Source organism: Scardinius erythrophthalmus, assembly GCF_964197995.2.
Source record: "Scardinius erythrophthalmus genome assembly, chromosome: 11".
NCBI classification, from domain to species: domain Eukaryota; kingdom Metazoa; phylum Chordata; class Actinopteri; order Cypriniformes; family Leuciscidae; genus Scardinius; species Scardinius erythrophthalmus.
The window spans coordinates 29599411-29612292 of NC_138231.1; the positions used below are offsets into that span (position 1 = coordinate 29599411).

The window sequence follows — 12882 nt, forward strand, 5'->3', positions numbered from 1 at the left end:
GCCCTGATGTACTCACGGCAAAGTTATATTTCGTTCTTCACTAAGGGGTAACTTTTGTAGCAGTATACTGTAAGCAAACATCCTGACGCCGCCCACATTTAGATAAATATGTTAATATATGTTGTGCGCATTCCTCTCAATAACATTTAAAAAAAGCATCTGATCATAGCGATGTTTATATGTTTGCAATGAGCTCTGCAATTCGGTACTCCAGTCAAGTCACGATTATTTCTATACTACTTTATAAAACGTATTGCTTTAAAGCAAGCAGCTTTACAGTATTAAACATGAAAAAAATATGGTGTCAGTGTCACTTTCAGTTAGAATTACAACTTAAATTTCTACTGTAAAGCACCTCTCCTGTGTTTTTACTTGCGTTTGACCTCGACGGGCTGAACAGAAGAAATGAACCGGAGATGATTCAAAGAGGGTGGAGCCTCAGAGCCACACCTACCTATTACATCCTCACATCAGACCAATGGTAGATTGAAGGAGTTTACCAGCCGGAGGAAACTTTTCTGGAAAATTTGCTTTGTCAAGCTGATTCTAAGGGCCAATCTCATTTCTCTGTCTTACCCCTTCCCCTACCCCTTTGTCTGCGTCTTCCCCTTGCCCTTCGATACCGAGTGGGGGGAAGAACGTTTCTCTAAGAAATGAGACACCACTCGATTACCGTTTGCGTCATCTTCCCTTTCCGCTAGCTGGCTGCTACGTCAACAGAGGCGATACGCGTTGACATAAACAAACGAAGATGCCGTCGTCTCGGGTTGTGATATTGATTGCCTGGTCTCCCTTTATCTTTGCACGCTTGTGTGCCATCAGTCAAAGACATTGTTTCATTGTATTTAACGGCGGCGCCGGCGACACCATAAGCAAAACATTAGCAAACGGCAAATAGCGCATAGCTGCTAGCTAGCGGTTAACTAGTGATTCAAAACAAAAACATTACAATTAAAACCGCTTGAACGTTTTATTAAAGGTATCATAAAACACGAGTGTCATTAAACTGCTGAAAATACATACATTTGTGCGACTCACTTCTGAGAAATTCCTACCCCTCTCTTTCAAGTGTGGTCCTCCGCAGACTTCGTTTCAAGGGCTATATAGCCCTACGCCTTGGCCCTAGCCCTTAATCAAAATGAGAATTGGGACACCACTTCCACTCACATGAACGCGCAAAACCGAGGGGAAGGGGTAAGAGTAAGGGGTAAGACAGAGAAATGAGACGCAGCCTAACTCCCGAAACAAACTTATCCGTTTTGAACATATTTTGTTATATATTGTTTGTTCTTCGATATCAGGGCCTTAACCAGTCATCATGCCATGCATCTCATCTGTATTGATGCATGAGTTGTAATCCTAACCAAATGCAGCTATGACGTGACAACATTTTGTCAGACATTTGGTTTCTGTTTATGTTGAGTCATGCTGGATTGCTCCACCCACAGTGAAATCTCATTGGTTTAGATTTGCTCTCCCTAAATCTTTCCCTGCTATTGATGGAAATTTCCGTCATTTCTGAGACAACTCTTCCCTCCAATTAATGGAAATTTCTGGCTTTCCGTGTTTTCACTCTTATACGGTAGGTGGCGTTATGACATCTTCTGAAAGAGGACAGAATCTCTGGATTAAAACACAGGTGAAGAAGCAGAAACAAGCGATGCATATGTAAAATAACACGATCATCAACATTAAACAGTATATAAATCAAAACGGCCTAATTTTACCGAATGAAATGTCGACCCAGGACGAGCTACAGGACTGTGCAGGCATTAGGGGGGTTGACGGACACGATCTACTCCATCTATGTTTTGATCATCATTCTGAATCCGATCTGGATGTAGTATTCTCTCTGTATTTAAATTTGCTCAGCTTTTTGCTCAAAATGTTGCTTTGCTATGAAACTTACACAGCATTCAAGTGTTGCTAAAACAGTGCATTAAGCTAGAATAAAGCTTCTTTTGTTTGAAAGCAGATGCTCTTTTCTTTCTTTTGATGCATTGCATGTTCAGATATTCATACAACAAAATATTCTGGGGGCCATTAAATGTTGTGAAAATTATCAAAAATGCTGGTGGTGGCTGGCAACTTAAACTTGTTTGCTGACAAAAAAAAAAACACTGGTGGGGAAAGAGTTAAACACCTTTATTGGCACTCGCTGTTGTTAATAATTAGTGCGTTTGCTATTTTTGACACAGGTCCAGACACATCTGCATCACCGTTATGTTGTCGTCGTGGTAATGTTGCAGAGGGTGCCCTGCCTAAAGTCCCACCAACGCCCCCCTCACCCCGGAACCTCATCACCTACGGACACAGGAAGTGTCACAGCCTTGGCTACAAGTGCGTTTGCTTCATGTGCTCCATTCATTTTTATACATCACACTCCTTTGTGGCCTAGTTCATTCAGTCTTCTTTACCTGTGTTCTTTCTTTATAGACCATAGTCAGAGTTGGAGCCATGCACAATTACATTCAACAAAATAAAAATTAAAAATTGTCTATAATATATATCAGTCCTTGATCGTGTCTATTTTTCACAAAGTTATTTGTTCACTGAAAAGGTGTGGAAACATTTGACACTTTACACAAATAAGTAAAAATAGTTAAAGAGAGGGGGGGGGGATGAAACGAGGTGCTTTCAAAAAAATAAAAAATAAACGTAAAAATTTGTCAGCTTCAGGAGTATAAGCTATTGTATGAACTATTTAATTTATATGAAAACATCCCAACATTTTAGATGTTTTAATACTGATTACGACTTTGATTTGTGTGATTTTGTTTATTTCTTTTTGTAATACTCAAGCAATAATAATTTTATATATTAAATAAACATCAAATTTACACAGAAAAAAAGTATATAAATAAGATGCTTTTCTTGAGTTACAATTTTAAGGAATGTTGCATGTTTTTAAAGGTAATTCGAAGGTAGTTGTACTTGAAATGGTGTTAAATTAATATCAATTCAACGGATTGTCAAAATTGACATTGTCGATATTAAATTGTATGATTTTATTTGTTAGTCAAAAACTGAAGTGAAACAGGCCAAATCATATTTATGTACCATATTATTGATATTAAATGGCGTATTTTTTCAGTTTTTTTGTCCGTGACATGGTAAACTTTGCAGTAGGTGCTCTGTAGCATAAAGCTTCCTCTAGCTCAAACAGTAGAGCATTGGCGCTTGCAACACCAAGGTCATGGGATCGATTCCCAGGGAAAGCAAGAACTGAGAACATTTAAAAATTTTACATAAATGTAAATGTAAAAGCAGAAATCTTCCTTATACTGCTGTATAGTTTCTACAAGGTCAATATGTGACAATCTTCTGGTTTCTGTTGATTAAGAAATCTCGATCTTAGATTTTTCTTGTGTGTGCTACAGTTTTATCCACAAAACAAACACGGTGGAGTTTAAAAGCGCAACGTTCCCCAACGCTGGATCCAGACATCTTCTGGACGACAGCGTGCTGGAGAGTCACACACCCACACGAGGGCAGGCAGAGAGCTCAACACTGTCTAGCGGCATTTCACTGGGTATAACACACACACACACACAGAAAGCTGTTGGATCATGGGCGATGCTTTTTTTTATCAACATATGTCATGATCTTATCATTTCAGGAAGCAGTGAAGGCTCGGAGCTCAGTGAGGAGATGTCTTGGCCCGCCTTTGAAAGGTGAATCCTCTAAAACATTCACACTTGCAAACACAGTTACACGTGCACATACCATACATGACCACATGCGTGGGTACATATGGACACAGCATGTTTTCATGGAACATGCTGGAATCTGACGCAACCCTCCCCAGAGACTCTTCCCAGTGCTTCTGCACAGGGAATGTTTCTTCTTTGTCATCATCATCAACTTTTCACTTTTACAGTTGTTGCTTATTGGTTTATTATTTATAATGAATTGGCAATCTCGATTGTGACACAAACCTGCTTTAAGACTTACAGTTTCCCATAATTGAGCAGCATGTGCTTTGTGGCACAAAAGAGTGTGTTCTGCTTCCCTCAGCTGCCTGTGCTTTCCTTTGACCCCAAATGATCATCATATTCCCTCATTAGTGCTCTACCTCTATTGTTACTAATGAGAGAAACTTCCTGTACAGGAACAGAGTATGAGAGAGTCATTTGTGACGGCCGCTGCCTGCCATTCTACATCAGGTGTACACTGAGGTCCTAACTGTACCCTAAATGCATGTACAAGTCTCCTTCTATGTTCTAAAAGGATAGTCTAGTTTTATATTAACAAATAGGAAGATAATCATAAACAATCAGTCATAAACAATCATTTATTAATTTGGACATTTTGAGATTATCAACATCAACCGATAACCCTATTTGATTGGCTTTGTGTCAATTCCAAAATCTAATTTGTACTAAATAAGCGTTTTGCGTCCTTATTACCAAAGACTATAGAATAACACGTCACTCGTATAGTTTTGAATGGGGAAAAGTGCAACGCTCAATATGCCAGAATAAGTCCCGCCTTCTAAATAAGAGCCAATAGCCGATTAGTAAAGTCATCGCATCACTGCAGCTGCCGTTAGAAGCTCCGGAGTCAGTCAGATGCAAGTGCTTTAGCTTGATCCAGCCTGAAAAATGTTTAGTAACAAAATTTATGAGACAGTTGTTGTCAGATTTCATTGGTGATTTCAAATATGAAGTTTAATCGTAAGCTTGGCGAACAGTTTTGGAGAATTTGATATTTCCCCATTCAAAGGGACTGGAGCTGCACTTGCATGCCCGAGAGGCGTTTGAAAGATGGTCGCTGAGACTTTGGTGACTTTGTTACTACTTAGTGCTGGTCAGAATTATTTGCCCCATTGGTAAATATGATCAAAGATGGCTGAAAAAAAAAATCTGCATTGTTTATCCTTTTGATTTTTTAAACCAGATGTTAATTTGCGCTGCTTTTGTTCGATGGTGTTGGTCATTATGGAAATGATCCGGCTGCGTCTGTGTTCTTTAATTTGAGTGTCGTCAGTAGATCATGTGCTTAACTTTACACTCCCGCTTTTTTTAAATTGTGCTCTCACGCTAATTTGCCCCGTTTTGTAAATCTGGGCCTATATTAGTCACTGGCCACGCTGCTTTCTAGGTATCATCGGTTGACCACTAATGCAGATCTGTTGTATGCTAACCGCTTGTCTAGACATGTTAGCCAGAATCTTTAGACCATAGAAGGAGACTCAGAAGACTCCAGGCTTCAGAGCTCTAGCACAGCCTGTAGTGTGTGTTGTGTGTGAGGGCCGTGACTGACCACTGCCCCGCTATGACTGACACTCTACAGGACTCGATTCTACCACTCTCTGGGCCCAGTCAGCAGAGTGGGCCGCATCTCCTGCAGAGGAGCGCTCAGGTCCAGCAGGTAACTCAACCTCAACCCCCGCCAGGCTCTCTTTCTATCTGACTTACCCTGAACAACCGGGGAACTATCGCTGTCACAGTGTGTAGTGTGTGTGTTCTTGCTGTGGAATCAGGTGGTGGGCTTTTTATCTGAATCACACGTGTGATTTTGACTCTTATGCAGTCGTGGCTTGTTGCTGTTAATCAAAAGCAACTGAAGCATCTCTTCTGATTGCTCTTGCTTTCTGTTCTCCAAACACACACACATACACGCCTCCTCTCACCTCTGCTTCAATAGCGCCGATTGCAAGTGCATCATGGGAAAACAATGTCCTTTTTACATCCTGGTATTAAGATGTGTTTTCAGTGATCCAATCACAAGTGGTCAGCTAGACGCATTACCGTGTAAGGCTGGTCTTAGCATGCATTTTAAATGCGTCTCCTGTGACCACTTGCAATTTCTTCTAAGCCCCTTCCTTCTCATTTCCTCACACTCTGCATAATTTTCACGGGAGTGCAGAGGAAAAGAAATGAATGTGATTTCAATCATTATCTGTGTGTTTTGGCACAACATGGCGAAGTTGGAATCGATTGTCACGTGAATGCATCTAATGGGTTTTCAGAGTGGTCGAAAGTAGACAATCTCAAAACGTTTTAGGTCCCGTTTACACCTGTATTTAATGTCGTTCACTTGGGATCAGATCGACGAAAACACATCTTAATACCCAGTGTAAACAGGGCTGTGATGTTCCTCTTTTGATTTAAGAAGTTGAATGACTAATGTGGATTTACTCCCAACAATATAGTACGGCTGGAACGACGCGTCAACATAATCGATTGCGCCGATTATGCACTGCTTATGTTCATCCCTAATCTCCTATCATGTTCACTAAACTCTAGAGCAGATGCTAATGGCTAGTATGGCAGCGCCGCTCAATGTGGTTGCGTTACAACTCCATTCTATAATACTAATGACTCCTGCACATTTTCAGGACTCACAACCTCATTCTCGACAAACCTGCACTGAATGAACGGAACCGCACTGGACACAGTAAACAGTCACAGTAAACTGTAAAATCATGACGGGGTCAGTTCACGGAGATGGCGAAATGATTTGCGTTCATCCGAAGAATGCTATATCAACGCAATCGTATTACGCGGTGCTGTCATATTATCCATTAGCATCTGCTCTAGAGTTTTGTTTTGTGACGGGATAAGGGAAGAACATAAAAACAATACAGTTTGCGACCTTCAGTGCTAAAAGCACTATACTTTTGAATGATGCTTAAGGTACAGTCAAATTTACCGTCGTTCAGCAGTTTTTTTGTGGGTGAAATCCAATCATTTCAATCTATGCAGTTGAGAATATCGAAAGATTTCCTATAAAGATTTTGCATTGGTTTCAGCTAGTCATGCAAATTTGTCACGTTTACCAATAAAAAGCTGCTTGGTTTGAAAGTGACTTATTTTTGAGTCACTACACTATTACCAATAGACTACACTACTAGATCACTACACTTTTACCAATGAAACTTTTTTTTGTATATGTGACCACACTGCAAAAATGCAACTTGAAACTATTACTTTTCTTGGTTATGGAATTGTCTAACTAGCCATCTTAATGTCAACATGACATTAAAGCTGCCATAAAATGTAAGTGAAGCTGAATAAAATGTAGGGTGGGACTTGATTTTCTCCATCGGCTGTTGATTGGATTGTGAAAAGTGAGTGTTGCATACTTGTAGTGAAGTGAACTTTTAATGGTTTTTGAAAAAATACAGACGCGTTTCGGCTTGAGATCCTTCCTCAGGGTATACAACAAACACAATACGTGAACATTTCTTTAAAAAAAACACATCTCCATATGACTCAATACGTGTTAGCAAACAAAGGAAATTAGCTACAGCTGACAAATTCCACTTATAACATCACACTCCATTTTAGAAAGTAATTAGTTAAAAAGGTTTATTATCAAGATGAAACAGTCAACCAATCAGAATACATCCTTGTCAAATTGACACATATTCCACATTCTCACGTCATAAAGGATTCAGTCAACAAGCATCAAGGCAACAACTTCCATTTAAAAAACAGAGTCATACAATACACTCCAAACATCACAGAAACTCTTTAAGCCAAAATCCTAAAAGCCTCTCTTTTTCCTTATATAATCAGTTACCACCTTCTCTTGTGCTCTGCTTTATTTTTTCAATACTAAGAAAGAAAAGGATTAGGAAGGCTCTAAAGCCGTAACACGTCCGTATTTTTTCAGAAACGTTCACCACAAGTGTTGCTGGAATTCTTTTTTGTTCTTATACTTAGTTCTGTTTGTTTCCATGCACCTTGTGATTGGGTAACGTTGCATCAGATCTATTTTACTCATACCAGAATGGAGCCAATTGACATTTTGATTAAAAGGTTGAAAAATGGACGTACAGATGAATTGTTCACAGTGAGACCAGTAACATGCACTGAGAGAGTAAATGGGGTCAAGCGCTGAATAATTAGGGTCCATCAGGTGCAGTTCTTGGGGGGCCGTTTACATAGGATGTATTCTTGTGTTCAAAAAGGTGTACAGTAGGTTTTTCAATAATGTGTGTACATAGAACAGTTGAAGTGCAGTAACCTCAGATGCAGACCTTAAAAGGATGTAAATAATAACGGGAACACTGCTCACTGCAGACGATTTGAAGTCTGACAGCGATTGTCTTGAAATTCATTGTTGAATGTGGTGAATTTGTTGCACAAACAGTGCTTTGATGGCCGCAGTGGTGCTTTAAAAAGGGTGCATTTATTTTAGAGACTCAACTTCAGCGTGCTAAAACCCTTGCAGAGAGGCCGTGTCTGTAAATCCATCCCTTTTAAAACACTGCTGTGAAAAAGCAATAAAAAAACTTAGATAAGCTAATTCCGTAATGAAGGACATATGTTACTCATGGTTAACAGATGACCAGTGACTTTTGCATATAAGTATCAGAGTAGAAAATGTACATCATAACCTTCTCTATGTGGACAAAAGTGTATTAATGAGCAGTATGTCAGTATACAGTAGTGTTAATGTTACAAGTTTTTTTTTTTATATATATAAAGATCTTCCAATACGGCTGCCTACATATTAAATCAAACTAAACAAAGCCAACTTTAAGACCGGAGGCTGTTTTTTATGTTTAGATTTAGAAATGAATAATAAAGGAATGTTATGTGGCTCTTTAAATGTCTGTAGACACAACATTTGTAGGCGGTAGAGTTTTCTGTACTTGTGAAAAGAGATTGCTTTTGGCAGAATGTAGTAATGGAGAAAAAATTAGAAAAGAAAAAAAATGCATATAACAGAAGTAAACAAACAGTTCACCTAAAAAAAATTAAAAGTCATAATTTACTCACCCTTATTCCAAACCCGTCAATTTCTTGCAAAAAAGAGAAAAGATTCTGAAGACTCTGCTGAAGACTGGAAACTTCAAAGAGCACACAAAAAAAATTTTATTCTAGCTCTGAAGTCACATAATAGTTTTGTGTGAGGAACAAATTATAAATTAAAGTTGATATTCATTGGGTGAACTATCCCTTTAAGGAAGATAACAGTCAATATTACGTTTTTCACAGTTCACTCATTTTCTCTCTTTCCCGCAAACACTCTCACTTTCTTCACTTTCACATTGTGGCTTTTAATATACATCACCTGTGTGATTTATAATTTTATGTGTATCTTTTTAAAAAGTCTGTTACATGTCCCTGTGTGTCAATTAAACGTGTGTGTGTGTGTGTGTGTGTGTGTGTGTGTGTGTGTGTGTGTGTGTGTGTGTGTAGCTCTGCTGAGTCAGAGGAGCTGGCGGTGCATCTTTACCCAGGAGCCGTCACAGTTCAGGGGGTCTTGCGCAGGAAAACAGTCCTCAAGGAAGGCAAGAAACCCACGGTGAGAGCAAACTACCACTGCAACACTTCATCCGTCTCCTGTCCATAAACTCCATTTGATCTCTCCCTGTGATCTCATACACCGTCTCTTTCTTTCTTTTCCAAAATGGTGCTACATGCAAGTAGAATAAAACTGCAACTAAAAAGGATGATTTTTTTTTAGCAAACCGAGTGATCATACTTCAAAAAAAGGAAAAATTGCTCACCATATCTTTTTATTGTTGACGTCAAAGGCTGTGTTCATTAAAACTTTATTTTGATACATATTCATCTGAAATTTGGCAAGTTAGTTTTTTGTATTTTCATAGCAATTTTATAAAATTGCCATTCATTTATGCATATATTATATTATATTATATTATATTATATTATATTATATTATATTATAACAGACATTCAAAAGTCTTGAAATGGGTCTATTATACTCACCAAGGCTACATTTATTTGAGCAAAAATACTGTAAAAACAATAATATTGTGAAATGATTACTATTTAAAATATAAAAATTTTGACATCAAAGGCTGTGTCCAATAAAACTATTCTGATACATATTCATCTGACACTTTGAAAAAGCTAGCATGGACAATTTGTGTTTTCATAGTAATATTAAATTGGCATTATTATATTCATTGTAATATACTACTATATTTACTACATTATGATATGTTATATTTCATTATACTGTGATTTTATTATTACAGCTTAAAATACCTGTTTTCAATTTGAATATATGTGTGTGTGTGTGTGTGTGTGTGTGTGTGTGTGTGTGTGTGTGTGTGTGTGTGTGTGTGTGTGTGTGTGTGTGTGTGTGTGTGTGTGTGTGTGTGTGTGTGTGTGTGTGTGTGTGTGTGTGTGTGTGTGTGTGTGTTAAATAATTTTTCCATGATCCTTGATGTTCAAGAAAAAAAATATTATTATCAGTGTTGAAAACTGCTTAATATTTTTGAGGAATATGTGATAAAAAAAATTTTCCAGGATTCTTTGATGAACAGCAAGTTCACAAAAACAGCATTTATTTGAAATGGAAATCTTTTCTAACATTATAAATGTCTTTACTGTCACTTTTGATCACCCCAGAGTTTTAAGCAATAGTGTATATCGCTTGATTTTTATTACATTTTACTTTTGTACGATAAAGAAAAATTGGTTTTGTTTGGTCACTGCTTGATGTCCAGTGTAAAATCAAAACCAGTTGGGATCCTTTGCTCAAGTGCTTTTCTCTGCCATTTTGTCCCTTCCCCTCTGGCCCTCTCCTCATAATCTGCTCTTTTATCTTTTGGTCTACAGTGTCTCTTAACTGTCAGTCATTTCTCCATTAGCCCCATCAAACCCAGTGGTTTCCTCCGAGAGAGAGAGAGAGTGTGTGAAGGGAGCCAAGGCAGTAAAAAATACTGTGTTAAAGTCCAGTAATGGGAGCCGAGAGGCCTTTTAAAAGCCACATCTCCTGCACATATTTGATCTGACACGAAATCTGCTATGCATAATTATATGCAACTAAACCAAACCCTAACCCTAATCCTACAGTTAGTACATGTTGTTAATTATTATTACTCAGTCCTGAAATACTGTAACGAAGACACCTTAAAAAAATTATATTACAACCTCGAAAAAGCACACTTTGAAGCTGTCTATATGTGTGGTAGTGGAATTTAATGTAACCAATTACTGTATTTGTAATTGAACCAATTTGAGTGGTTGATAAATACAGTATCTATGGTGAATCTATGCATTCATTTCTCTGCACTAGCTGGTGTGGGCATGTGCTTCAGTGTGTTTTCTTGTCTGTAGGTGGCAGCATGGACTAAGTATTGGGTGGCTCTTTGTGGAACTCAGCTCTACTATTACACTGCCAAGTCTCTCAAGGCCACAGAGAGGAAGCATGTGAGTGTTTCCCCACTTTCACATTACTCTCACAAACCTGGTTGCTTATTCTGGCAAATAATTGAAGGAGTTTAAAGAAACTGGTCTATTTTAGGACTATCAGGATTTACATTGTCTTTTTGCTTGTTTTCATAATACAAAATATAATTAAAACGCATTTATAAAATATTATGTGATGTTAGTATTAACTATTATTAGTAATATTATTTTTTTGATTATTAATTATAATGGATTATTCCAATAGTACACTATTCCATTCAGAGTTTGGGTTTGATCAAGATTTTGTTTGTTTTTGAATGAATAAATACGAATTTTCTATTTTAATACAATATCATCATTAGTGATCCTTCAGAAATCATTCTAATATGATTTGCTGCTCAAGAAACATTTATTATTATTATCAATGTTGAAAACGGTTGTGCTGCTTAATATTTCTGTGTAATCTATTTTTTGATGAATATAAAGTTCAATAGAACTCTTTTGAAATATTTGAAGTGTCTTTACTGTCACCTTTGATCTTTTAATGCACCGTTGCTGTATAAAAGTATTAATTTTATCAACAACAACAAAAAAAAAACCTTACTGACCCCAAACTTTTGAACAGCGGTGTACAAATGGTAGTAAAATTCCTTTTTTTTTTTTTTTTTTTATAAAATAGTTGCATTGCAGTCATTATAGTATGGAAGCTTGTTTCCGCCACTGAATAAAACATTTTAAAAGATAATTGCGACTTTTTATCTCACAATTGCGAGTTTACATCTCGCAATTCTGACTTTATTTCTCAGAATTGCGAGATATAAAGTCAGAATTGCGAGAAATAAAGTCAGAATTCTGAGATATAAAGTCGCAATTGCTTGTTATAAAGTCAGAATTCTGACTTTTGACGCAATTCGGACTTTATATCTCAGAATTCTGACTTTATATCACGCAATTCGGACTTTATAACACACAATTGTGAGTTTATATCATCTTTTCTCAGAATTGTGAGATATAAAGTCCAATTTTAAGGGGAAAAAAAGACGGATTTTTTATTTTTTTTTACCTTAGAATAGTTTATATCTCACAATTTTGACTTTATAACATGCAATTGCGACTTTATATCATGCAATTCTGACTTTATATCTCCCAATTGCGTGATATAAAGTCAGAATTCTGAGATATAAAGTCAGAATTGCGTGATATAAAGTCGCAATTGCGAGAAAAAAAGTCAGAATTCTGACTTTATAACACGCAATTGTGACTTTATTTCACGCAATTCTGACTTTATATCTCGCAATTCTGACTTTAAAACATGCAATTGCGACTTTATTTCACGCAATTCTGACTTTATATCTCGCAATTCTGAGAAATAAAGTCAGAATTGTGAGATGTAAACTCGCAATTGTGAGATAAAAAGCCGCAATTATCTTTTATTTTATTTTTATTTTGTGGCGGAAACAAGCTTCCATATTATAGTATTTAATAGAGTAAAAAAAAAAAAAAGAGTACTGAGAATAGAAATTGAGTAGACTTTACACAGCTTGACCAAAAATGATGCACCTCTTGATGGAAATAAATGTTTTGATGTTATTTGTATCAAGAGGTGCATGATGCATCAATGTTTGGTCAAGATCTTGATTTGAAAATGCAAGAGTCCAGCACTCTGTAAAGTCTCCTCTAGCACATCTCAAAGACTTTCAATGGAGTTAAGGTCTGGACTCAGAGGTCATCATGTGTGAATGTGAAAATGATTTGTCAT

At 37.2% G+C, this 12882-nt stretch overlaps 1 protein-coding gene across 3 annotated transcripts in view; it reads left to right on the forward strand.

Moving 5' to 3' along the window:
- The window catches only part of ralgps2 (Ral GEF with PH domain and SH3 binding motif 2), a 135647-nt gene that overhangs the window by 115558 nt on the left and 7207 nt on the right, over nt 1-12882 (forward strand). For 2 of the 3 annotated variants that reach the window (XM_081377761.1, XM_081377762.1), the window contains exons 13-18: nt 2199-2340; nt 3381-3532; nt 3620-3674; nt 5296-5373; nt 9159-9264; nt 11052-11144. In XM_081377761.1, the coding sequence (XP_081233887.1) occupies nt 2199-2340; nt 3381-3532; nt 3620-3674; nt 5296-5373; nt 9159-9264; nt 11052-11144 (626 nt within the window). The remainder of the gene's footprint in view (nt 1-2198; nt 2341-3380; nt 3533-3619; nt 3675-5295; nt 5374-9158; nt 9265-11051; nt 11145-12882) is intronic. The other variant, XM_081377763.1, reaches the window with a different exon arrangement.